The sequence below is a fragment of the Botryllus schlosseri genome, chromosome 3 (assembly GCF_051294905.1).
Source record: "Botryllus schlosseri isolate E-star chromosome 3, Bs_hap1, whole genome shotgun sequence".
NCBI classification, from domain to species: domain Eukaryota; kingdom Metazoa; phylum Chordata; class Ascidiacea; order Stolidobranchia; family Styelidae; genus Botryllus; species Botryllus schlosseri.
In genome coordinates this window covers 11,221,097-11,233,687 of record NC_137238.1, presented here as the reverse complement: position 1 = coordinate 11,233,687, position 12,591 = coordinate 11,221,097, and the positions used below count along the sequence as shown (strand labels likewise).

Here is a 12,591-nt window from a genome sequence, read left to right as displayed (position 1 = left end):
TCGCCGAAGCGAGAAGACTTGCATTATCGGCATTTGCGATGTACTCAACCCTAATGTCGTCTGTGGTATTCATGATTTTTGTCAACTGCAATGGTCATTTACACCAGGCTGATATTTCTTATTTTTGATTCCGTAACCGCCGACTTGTAGCATCGCACACTTCTAGGCTTTTGTAAGGCACCGCGGCCGCCAACTCAAAACGGGTCGCAGTCCGCTTTTCAAATTTGTAGAGGACGCGGGTCGCATGAATTCAATATCGAGATTTATTGGGCCACACAGTTGAACAACGACGCTATCTCGTCACCTACTCAACCCTAATAAATTGATATCCTGGTAGATTAGGGTTACCGGCTTATCGAACGCTCGAACGCCTTGAAATCTTAATTAGGGACTGCACCGTGTGTTGATTGATCAGAGAGAACCAGGCATGGCGGCGCCTGTATGACAATGTTATTCTCAAATCCATAATTTTCTTCTCCATTATCGGCGAGAAATGGTTTTGAAGTGACATTGCTGTGTTTACATTCATTAAATACTATTTATTCCTTGTATGTGGGTAAATGGGCGAATAATGTATCGATTCAGCAATCCGGCCCGCCAAGTACCTAATTTTGCTATATCCGGCCCGCCGACTGAAGAAGTTGCCCGCCCCTGGTCAAGACGAACCTACGATCTCGTATAACTGACGAAAATCGACGAATTTGCGCTACGATGACGTCACAATTTTTATATTGTGACGTATTGATGAAAACGTATGGCTCTTTGGAAGTTAAGATGGAAAATATGGGGTCAATATGGCTCTTCGGACAAAAAAGGTTCCCGACCACTGCTATATAACATGGGTTAGTTTAGGTCGGGATTATGACATAAGCAAGCATCATTCGACAGAAGCTGCGAGAAGACGAATTCGGCTCACCTGTCCACGAAATTACCAAAAAAAGGTTGATATCACCAAAAAGCTACACAGATAGTAAAGAATCTGTAACATCCCATGCATTTTGGTGTCTTTAAAGGGGCACCGCACTCTAAAAATGATGTGGTCTTAAGTTGAAGGTAAAAACGAACAAAAATTTTTGGCCGCAGCCATTTCCTTCAGAACACCACCGTAATGGAGCTGCAATTTATTGAAATTGCTACAAGACCAGCCGCCGCGGCTGCTTAACCCGTTACTTGGCACGATATCTTCAGCGTCGCACTTGCTCGACGCGATTAGGCAGTCACGCAGAGAACGAATTTTAGATAGTTGTCAGCCGATGTTATGAAGGAAATGTGTCCAAGTTTCGGTCTCTGCGTGACTGCCTTATCGCGTCGAGCAAGTGCGACGAAGAAGAAGACATCGTGCCATGTAACGGGTTAAGCAGCCGCGACAGCTGGTCTTGTAGCAATTTCAATAAATTGCAGCTCCATTACGGTGGTGTTCTGAAGGAAATAGCTGCGGCCAAAAATTTTTGTTCGTTTTTACCTTCAATTTGAGACAACATCATTTTTAGAGCGCAGTGCCCAAGTAGGACGTGCCTATGGGTTGGTGTGATGAAAAAAGAGTTAGCAATGTTTCTTGTTCACCATTGTTTTTATCAATTACGTGGGGTAAATATTTTATTTGCACATTGACTATAATTGCCTGATAGTAACACAATCACTCAGTAGCTGTGTTAACCACGTGATTCATTGCTTTCAATTTATAAATTATTGGAAATACACAGGCCTACACTGCCGAATATAGTGTAGAATTAGCTAACCAACGTATTTCTTGCCTGTCATTCTCAGAGATTAGTTGGCTATCTGTGACGTAGAGGTACAAAGTTATTAAAGGTTAAAAACCGTACAGAACTGGATTTCATCCTGCTAGTCAACACATAAATTTTTAGTTTATCGGAATTATCAGACATTGAATCGACATAACAAATAAACGCGGTTTCGGGTTTAAAATGGAAGAGATTCTGACCCGAAAAAGTCACACGCTGCCCGCTGGCTTCGCCACTGTTGGCTGTGATGGCTCTGAGCGAGCAATGGCAGCACAAACACCATTCAACAGAACACCAGCACCTCAATGCTCTCAAAACCACAATACTTGTTTTATAGTTGTTTGGCAACTAATATTTTTTTCAAATGGGTAATCAAAACTGGAAATAAAACTACTGAATTTTCAAAATCTCCAACTAAAAACAGAACTAGAACTACTCAAAAAATCGTTAGTTAGTTGACCATAAACTTACTAAATGTTTATTTTGTACTAGACTGAATACAAACCTTCAAAACTCCTTACAGTTAGGCATATTTAAGAATTTCGTCCCGAACGCACTTTTTACAGTGAAATTCGGGACATCTCCGGGAAATTCAGGACGTATGACAACCCTAGTGTACTACGCTATAATTAGATGAATAAAATTGTATGTTCGGTGAAAGCCAAAAAATTGAATGTCAACTGCATATCCAGAACTGACAAAAATGGGTATGTATAGATATATATATTATATTACGCATTACTATTCAATCTGAATGGTGACGGATTTTACTCCTCGTACAAACAAACACAATTCTGTGTATGACACTACAAAAACAGCTAACGCGATTCATCGTTTCGAGACCATAATATTTTAGTGTTGATCTGTTGATTATTTAGTGGAAAGTGGCATGCAGGCAATAATTGCACAACAGCATCATCAAATCCTACTACATGGCTTGATCATGATGAGTTTAGGGGTAATGTGGATGTTGTGAGCACGAAACAATATTCGTAAGCAGTTTATTACTTCGGCTTAAATGAACTAATACCTTGACTACGATACTCGCAAAACCAACAGTTAAGACAACAGCAACATAAATGAAGAACGGTTCTCAGTACGCAAAACAGGTAGGACGAACTATGTTTCGTGGATACTGTTTTTCGAGTGGATGCATCCGCTACCCTTTTGCAAACTTTCGAGTAGTGCCCCATCAACCCACATTTGTAACAGGTGGATGAGCGTGGCGGACAATTTTTACGGGCATGTTGAATTTTGTCACCACAAAAATAACATTTCCACTCGCCACGATGCACAGCCGCTGCAGCGTTTTCACTTTCTTTGTCGGATGCTGCTTCGGATTGAACGGTAGCTATTGGAATCTCGGCACCGCCAGGAGACATGTACGAGGACGAATTCCTTTGTGCAATGTCCAAGGTTCGGGCCTTCCTAAAGGCACTGTCAATTGTCAATTCGGTTTCTTCCAACAACCGCTGCCGTATGGCATGCGAAAGAATGCCGTTGATGAAGGAGTCTCGAATAAATCCGTCTCGAAGTTCAGTTTTGGAGACTGCAAGAAAGTTACAATCCTTGCTTAATCTGCGTAGTTCTTGCAAATATTCATCCAAGCTTTGTCCGTGCTTTTGCTTCGTTGTCGCCAGCACATGACGTGCAAACACCTCGTTAGGTGCTTTGACAAATAGGTTGTCTAACGTTGCAATTGCGGTTTCATATGTCTCAGCTTCATCGATATACTCGAAAAGGACATACGATAAGAAGTTTGTAAGAATCTTGAGTTTTTCTATTCTTGCACTTCCTGTCTCGAAGGCCGCAAGATAATTCTCGAAAGTTCTTCGCCAATGCTTCCACTCTTTCTCTGACGTCGGGCTATTGGGTTCAATTTCCAATACCTTCGGTTTCAACGGCTTCAGTGCTTCAGACATTGTATCGTCAAGAACTTTAGTTCATTCAATTGTTGTGAGCACGAAACAATATTCGTAAGCAGATTATTACTTCGGCTTAAATGAACTAATACCTTGACTACGATACTCGCAAAACCAACAGTTAGGACAACAGCAACATAAATGAAGAACGGTTCTCAGTACGCAAAACAGGTAGACAGTCTGTAATCATTACAGTCCACGCCAGTACATTACGACGAATGATCTTTAACACAGAAAGGTAATCACAACAAAACTGGAGTCGGTACCAATTTGACACCAAACATACAACAGTGGATAATAATGGATATTTTGGAAATATAACCAAGTATATAGATTAAATATGGATCACAGAATCAACAGATTTCCCTATACCTGGCTAAGAGCATATAGAAATACAGTACAATGCACTGAACACTGCTTCCAGGTAAATAGTACACAGTGGCATTTCTTCCCTGGATAAATTTTTCGTGTACTCACCCCAACATTCAAAAATATAGTTTTGCGCGAACAAAAAGAAAAGTAGGATTCTACGTCACGCCACTTACTGAATATCCATACAAGTACCAAGACCCCTTTGTTCGTAATCAACGACTTTTCATCGGAAAATGCACTCACTATGCAGCCTGGCTGACATTCATCTATTCCAGAACTACAATCATGGAATCCGTCGCACACCTAAACAATTGGAAACATGCTTTCAAAGCCGATAGAAATAACGCTACAGCGGGCGTCCTACAGAAAGGCCCTATATCAATGATTCTCGGCCTTCTTGTCTTCGCGACCATTTTTTCTCAGGTTTTTGATAAGATTCAGCATAATAATCCTGTAGCCGTTAATTCAGTTTACTTCATAATCGCTCAATACGTGAATGTAAAGTTTTATGTTTGTTGTCTCATTGAGTACGTGCCTGATAATACGAAATGATGATATCATGCATGACACTGAAAAGATGCGTGAGGGTAAAACAGTTTACATCTTACATCTGTACATATCGTGTTGTTAAAAATTTTACCCCCTGGGATGCAGCTCCACGAATCTAGCTATCTGCACCATCCGCATATGTCTTGTCGAGGTTATGACGGTCAATGAAAGAGTGATTATGATTGTTTTCGTTTCCACTATTTATTACTGACTTGCGAAATATTCAAAGTGAGCAAAATCAATTTCTACTTGAAGTAGTTTTTGTATGTCTCGGAATGCACCACTTTTACTCGTACATGAGTGTAATTATATGTCACTTCCACTTCAGTAGCATGCCGGAAGACTTTGGGCATCTTTGATGATATGTCGCCCGTCCTCATCTGATATCACTTGATGCAATCCCGTATAAAACTATATCGAGTATTCGAAATCAAGGATTACTGTGAGTGGCCGATTGTGATAAGCTACATCGTCACAACGCCATTGGTTGTTGGTTACAGTTTCGATTCTACCACTACTATATGCGTCGGAGGTTAATCTGCGCCCCCGCACCGCTAACCTCGCTGACATAGCAGGGTTTTAGAAAGCCCAGAGTGGTGTTGAGCCGATCCCGAAAAATTGAAAATTCTGCAGTTGAGAAAAAGTTACGGGCGCAGGCGAAACGGGAGAGACAGATGTTGGAAGCAAACGAAAGTGGAACAATTCAATGTCGGAGATATAGGCACAAAGCATCACTGTTGTATGCATGAAATAAACAAAAACAAAGACAAGCTTATTTTCACTTGGGTAAACCCAAAAATTTTTCAGCATTTTATGTAATGGAGTAATCAATGAATTTGAAGTTTCAATGTTGCAATGACGTTCTTTTCTGCTGCGCAATATGTTCATTCTGCCAAGAGTCACGACACCGGGTGCGTAAACGATTTTCTGATACGTTTGACTCGATTCAATACATCAATAACCAGGGCTGCCATGATCTCCTCATTGTTGATACTCATCGAATTTTGGAGGCAGTGTCTTTTTAAAAGATATTGCCTTCTGACTTCTGTTCTGATTTTTTTGCATTATTTTTATTCTATTTTTTGAGTCGTAGAACCTTTCTCCAGATTTTAATTATGCTGCTTTAGCAACCAAAATGAAAGGTTATTGACGACGAATTCATGGATTCTAGGACAAATGCCTCCAACCCTACTCCACATGTGCAAAATTTCACTAACAAATCATTGGTATTGATCAGAGGTGGTCAAAGTAGTCAAGAAATCTACTCAAGTAGAAGTAGAAGTAGCGACGAAAAAAATCTACTCAAGTACAAGTAGAAGTACTTCTTCCATGAGCAACCTAAAACTACTTGAAGTAGAAGTAGAATTTACTGACTTTAAAAGTACTCAAGTAAGTAAGTAGTTATGAAAACGATCCTAATTTGTTCACATGGATTGTAAAAAGGTGCAAATTGAGCTATGCGATAGGTGACGAGCTTGATTCATATTGATGCATACCAACAGGTATCCAATTTTCGATAGCATAAGTATTCGTCCACATCATGGGAGAAAAATGATAGTATTGATATGAAAATGTGATGCTAATCCACTGTTTTCTCGAACAGCACGTTTTAGAAAATAGCATGGTATGACGCCATTCCCCATATTACAAGGCCTGTAGTTTAGTCGAGGAGCAATACGGAGAAGTTGTATGGAATACGGTGTAAACACTTTGCGCGATTAGTAAACGTAAATAAAAAATATGGTGGACCGTAAAAATGCCATATTGTGTAGCTTTATTTCCAGAAATTATAGGCATTACTACACTTGCTTTTATACTTCAACATGTATGTTATCCAGACAAAAGAACTGATAATAATTATAACTCAAAATATATGATACTGGGAATTGAAAGTGAAAAATAAATATTACTTCTGAAAGCAGAACATGTATTTCATGTTTTTAGTCCAGAAAGTTTTAAAGGTGGTATGCTAAATAGCTCTGAAACTAAAAAAATATCAGAGTCCACTTTCCGAGATTTGGACACGCCATGGACAATGGACATTGGACATGCTAGATTACGATATGACAAGTAAATGCTAGATTGCGAAACATCAGTTTCAAACGTTATGGTGAGCCATATATACTGTGATGAATTATTTGATATGGACGAATGGCGACAATGTGGTGTGAACGGAGCAACGCCAACCCTCTACCTAAATTATATTCACCGATACTTTGAGAAATCTTACTGGTTACTCCGTATCCAGCACTGCACGCGAAGTGCGACGAAAATTCTGGGCTTTACAAACTTTTATGAAAATTATATGTTGATACTCCGTGAAAACGGCCCCGAAATTCCTCAGGCTATCTTCCTGATTGGAAGATTGAACTACTTCTACTTGACAAACTCAAAATAGCGAAAAGTAAGTAAGTAGATCACAAACTATTACGAAGTAGAAGTAGAAGTAGCGAAAATCAGATCTACTTGAGTAAGTACCAGAAGTAGAGGAAAACTACTTGAGTACTTCGAAAAAGTAGAAGTACTTCGTTACTGACCACCTCTGGTATTGATCAAAGGCTCAACAAGCGACTAGTAAGCATTATGCAAATTCGATAGGAGCAACACCAAGAGCTGATGGTGCGGACTATTTTACGTCCATCTTATGTCACTATGGTCTGGTCAGAGAAAAGTATCCCTCACCGCTTTTTCGTGAATATTCTTTTTGCCACATCGGAAATAGCTGCAATTGCACGGGAGTTTATAATTTCCGACGAAAGTATCATTGATGTCCTGAAACGATTTAAAACTCACTTGAAATCATCAAATAATTTTAAATCAAAACATAATAATATTCTCTAATATGTATATATTGCTATTACATTGACTGATTAAATATTAGATCCATGATTCTAAAAGTAGGATTGAGTTGGAATTCAACGTCTGCAATTATCAAAACTAAACATTATTCATTCTAACCAGGAAGATACCGAGTTTTAAATCAAGCCATTCACAAGAAGCGCTAGATTTCTAACTCGAAGCTACTATGTATAATTACCGGATTTTTGCATTCTCTCGTTGATTTCTTTAGATATCGTACATTGGTGCAGTCGTACCTGGCAAAGAAGTACATCTTCAGTACATAAATAAATATTTCATGACACCGTGCAAAAAAAAGAAAGTGCTAAAAAGTTTTGATTATTATTTTATCCCACTCACCGATACAATGAAAGGAGGTTTTCCAAAACTTGTGGGTCGCGACCCACATGAGGTCGTTTGCCTAATCTGTGAGGTGACGGATACGAAAATTATTAATAGAATATTACAAGAATACCATTTCTCGTCGGCTCATTTAGGATTTTTTGGTTTATTTGTCAAAATAGAAGAAATAACGACCTCGGAGGATTGCGAGCCATGCAAACGACGTTGCAGATCAGTCGAACCATCATTTTGAAGCACCAGCTATTACGTTGGTGTGAAAACCAAGTGAATATTGAAGTGTATGGGGCATAAATCAATAGGTGCGTGATTTGTCTTGCAGAAAAACTAGAAATGACTAGTAGTGCAATGTAGGAAAAATATTGCATATATATATATACTCTCAGCGCGGTAATCGTCTCGATTGCGCGTGACCAAGAATATCACGCAGCACAGTGGTGGGCAAACTACGGCCTGACAAATATTGATAAAGATTTGCAGGAAACAATAAAATTACTAGAGCGAATTGATTAAACTTATATAATTGAAATTTTGCAGCAAACAATACGTTCATATTGTTAAATTTATTCCACTGGAAGCTTTTCGACTGGCTCTCTTCAGCAGTGAACGCCAGTAAATGAGGTTAATCATGTTCGCAAGGTAGAAAGAATTTTGTAGTTGTGACGTAACAATTCCAGTGGAATGTATTTAACAATGTTACCGTATTGTTTGCTGCAATATTGAAGTTCTGTACTTCGAAAAGCCTAATCTTGAACTTGTATTTCTGATGTTATTGTTAGCACAATAAACCGAAATACGAATGTTGAAAGGCTTCGGTTTCTAAATATCTGAGACTTTCTAAACGGAAATGAGTTAGTTCGGATACCAATTGTAAATATAGATTAAAACTTCCAGCGTTGTACTTGAAAAAACGATTGGTGCGTGTTTTTCGTAGATTCGTCCTCTATATGCGAAGTTAGTTGCAAGTCATTAAAAAACTTTGGTCTTAACGTATTCATATCGATTTGTCCGAAGTAATACTTCTGTTCCGGCATCGGTGGTAATGCAATATGTATTACTAGTCACAATATGACCTTATTATAATGAATTTGTTGCTTCAATTCAAATCACCATTCAAACACAAACATCCTGATTAGAGGCGTAATTTATCAAGTTATGAGGCGCAAAGTATATCAATCGAATTGTTAAAATATTTGCGACAATAGTAAATTATGTTGATGTCGTCCCCACAAAAGAACTTGAAATAAGCAAGAATAATACAGTAAGCTCTTTGCCGAAACGCATTTAAAGGGTAACATGGTGCTGGTGTCAGCTTTGTGTATTCTGAATCTTGACCAAATGCGTATTCAACATATCTATTAGCCTAATTTTGCTCACATATTGAAATAGCAATCCTAACCTAAGAATCACCACAACCTATTTTCATCCCTTCTTTTGGCGAATTGATTCAGGATGGCCAGTTTATAAAATCTCGATAATGTTTTTGACGCATGTGTGTACTGCTCATAAACGGACATCAGCGATTATGTACGATTTCGCTGCTCGCTACCAGACGCTGTCGTAGGCCCCGGCGAGACACGGGAAACGGTCATAACAACTTGGGCCTGATCATAAAAAATTGCCGACCTTTATATTACATAAATTGGTTCCAATTCAGGACAGGATTTATTGTCCGACCATGTTGTCCCATAATAACACAGTCCTGCATCGTTAGGATGCTTTAGTGTATGGATGTGGATTGATCTAGTGCGGGACTATAAAAAAGAGGAGACTTGCAATGCCAACCGCTTGTGCGCCAGGACACATGAAGGCATTAAGTTTTGGGCAACATATCAACGGGTACAGTGCTATAACAAAATGTTTAGCAGCGATAAAACCCTGGCCAAAATAACCGTCCCTGGCTGGCTAATAGCATCGATATTGAATGTCGGGTCGTCGAAATGGTCGGTAAAGAACAGTCTGAGTAGACAGTAATACATCCTAATTTGAAAACGCGAAGAGTCAGACAAGTTACGTGCGTACGACTGCCGTTGCGCGTTCGACTGCCGTTGCGCGTTCCCTATATCATATACATTCCGGTAAAATGTAGCATAATTATATTTTAAATGTATACGATTTGATGTGTGATGCCTTGGTCGTGAGTTGCCACTAAATCGGGGATTTGAGTTGCAGTCAAAATAGTTCAAGAACCTCTACATAATATAATTGAATAAAAGCATCCGATTTGGCTTATAAATACGACTTTACCATGGTGCGCCTCGCGAATGTAATCAGATGTTGAATGCGGGTCGCGAGCTGAAAAGTGTTCACTTCCCCTGACGTAGCAGTACTTGACTGTACATTAGAGCTCTTCAAAAATTACTTTTTTTCTCAAATCGTACTGGCTACTTGATACAATTGTTAGGTTACCTAATTAAAGCCTACACACAAAATTTGGTTCAATTCCAGCCAGTAACCGCTTTGCTACAGGAGAAGAAAGTTTCTATTTATTATATAAAAATAAATAACGGAAAATTTGAAAATTTTCTGTTCACCCCATGAAAGTGTTAGTCTGTCTATCGAAACGATGCTCACCAAATTTTGTTCAATTCCAACCAGTGGCAACGGAGTTATTCTCGTCGAAAACTTTGAATTTGAATAAAATAGTATTTACGGTGAACACAGCTATAATAAATAAACAAAGAATCGGTCACCGTAAAAACCGCGAAAAATAATTCAAGTATAATTAAAATCTCACAAAAACCCGAGAGTCAATTCGTAAATTAAATTTGTATGTCGACGGCCGCCAACACACTAACTGAACTACGTGTCGACGGGTGCACATTGCACAACTGCCTGCCCTTTTACGGCCACAGGTTGGGCACCCCTGCTATGGATGGAATTCGTTCCAAAGAACATATACACGTTTCTACAGTCTTGATCGTCGGAGGTTATCCATTTCCTATTTGTATAATTGTTATTGCTGTGCACGTAGACGCCAGCTTCCCACATAAGCCGTGAGTACGTTTGGGTGAAAATGCCGCATATACCGATATAGTCCTGGCACTCCAGGTTAAATATATTTTCGGTCAGTTTATGACAGTGGTGTTGTGCGAAGCTCTTTTCGTCAAAGGTGCATAATCTACCTGTATTTTCTATTGTTAATGCTAACCCTGCTAACCCAGTGTGATGTCACAATTAAATATTTGTGATGTCGTGGCTAGAAAACAAGAAAAACAAGTTTTAAACAAGGCCGCTGTTATAAACATGTTTGTTTGGAATTTATTCTTGTTTTAAATGCAACCCTATATACATTGCAGTCTTTCTCATCATTTTGTTGTTAAACCAGGGCATGCTGCCATAAAACAATAATTATGTGGCCGACTACAAATCAATATATTAGTGTGTATGTTGACGGTCGTGAATATGCAATGTGAATTTGCGAATTTGTTCTCATACTTCCGAGATATTTTAGTTCAGTCTGCAAATTTACAGCACGCTCAGCGTGACTGCGTATTCCGTTTTTAATATATTAGTGGTTTTCAATCTCAGTCCCTCCGCACAAATAGAAACAGCAGGGGTCAGTGATGCACCTCATATAAAAATATCAATTTGAAATCATGTGCGTCTCACGAATGAAGGTTTCTCTGGAACGTTGAGTCATTCCAATATATTTTTTCTATACCGACACGCTTGTATAAATTACTAGAGTTTCAGAAATCGAAACAGGAAGTCGAACTACACTGTAAAAATTATTGTTGTAAATTTACGACAAAAAGCCTGGTGATTTCCAATACAGGCTTACAACCATAAGCTTGCAAACTCATTACAAGCTAACAGCCATAAGCCTGTAAGCTCACTACAGCCATAAGCCTGTAAGCCAGTGGTTCCCAACCTTTTTCATCTCGTGCCTCCCTTGGCCGAAATTTAAGCCAAAATTCCCCCCTTAGCAAAAATCTGCCCGATGATTAAAAAAGGTCATTTTTACCGCGCAAACACCTGTTGACTGAGAGAATAAGACTACGGGCGGTACCGAGTGTTTGTTTCTAGCAGTGCTGTAACAACACTTTGTAGACCTCCAAAAACAATGGTCTTCGTCCCAATCAAACAAATTCTGGAAGGCTTGACTCAACAGAGCCCCACACTTCCATTTGTGTTTTTGGCTTACCATGCACCAATCGCTAATATAACTGCTGTGAAAAATCAGTATTCATAAATTTACTGGTCTCGCGACTTTTTGCTCAAGCTTGTGTATGCATTTGGCCAATACTATTGGTACTTTCATATATAGCAGGGTTGACCAGACTCGAGTCTGACTCGAGTCACCATTTTCTGATGACTCGACTTGACTCGAGTCATTTTTTCAAAATACGGAAACGATTCGACTCGACTCGAGACAATCTGGGTATTGACTCGACTAGGACTCCAGTCATTGTGCATGACTCGAACCAAGCCATACGAGTCGAGACTATAAGACGGTCAAGACCGGCATTTCATTGTAATTTCGAAGAACAGTAAAGTGATCCTCCTATTGGAATTTCGTCTATTGGTCCTGGTACTGGACAATGCGACAAGAAACTGCTCAAAGTGAGGAAAATCAGTATATCATAAATCCAAATCATTCAATATCATCAAACAGTGTTGACTTGAGTGTGACTTGGACTCGGACTCGAGCCATAATACCATGCCTCGGACTCGACCCTCCGCTCGGTGACTTGGACTCGGACTTGACTCAATAGTATATTGAAAATGACTAGACTTGACTCGAGTCAAAACTATGAAAGTGAGATTGACTTGCGACTCGGAGACTCGTGACTTATTGGTTA

General features: G+C 39.3%; 1 protein-coding gene across 1 annotated transcript in view; it reads right to left on the bottom strand.

Annotated features, from left to right (window-relative positions):
* Positions 1 to 12,591, bottom strand: part of LOC145434831 (lutropin-choriogonadotropic hormone receptor-like) — a 509,016-nt gene that overhangs the window by 412,793 nt on the left and 83,632 nt on the right. Inside the window, exons 7-9 of the mRNA XM_080312061.1 lie at positions 7,626 to 7,683; positions 7,271 to 7,360; positions 4,213 to 4,342 (exon numbers count right to left, since the gene is read on the bottom strand). Coding sequence (XP_080168187.1) covers positions 4,213 to 4,342; positions 7,271 to 7,360; positions 7,626 to 7,683 — 278 coding nt within the window. The remainder of the gene's footprint in view (positions 1 to 4,212; positions 4,343 to 7,270; positions 7,361 to 7,625; positions 7,684 to 12,591) is intronic.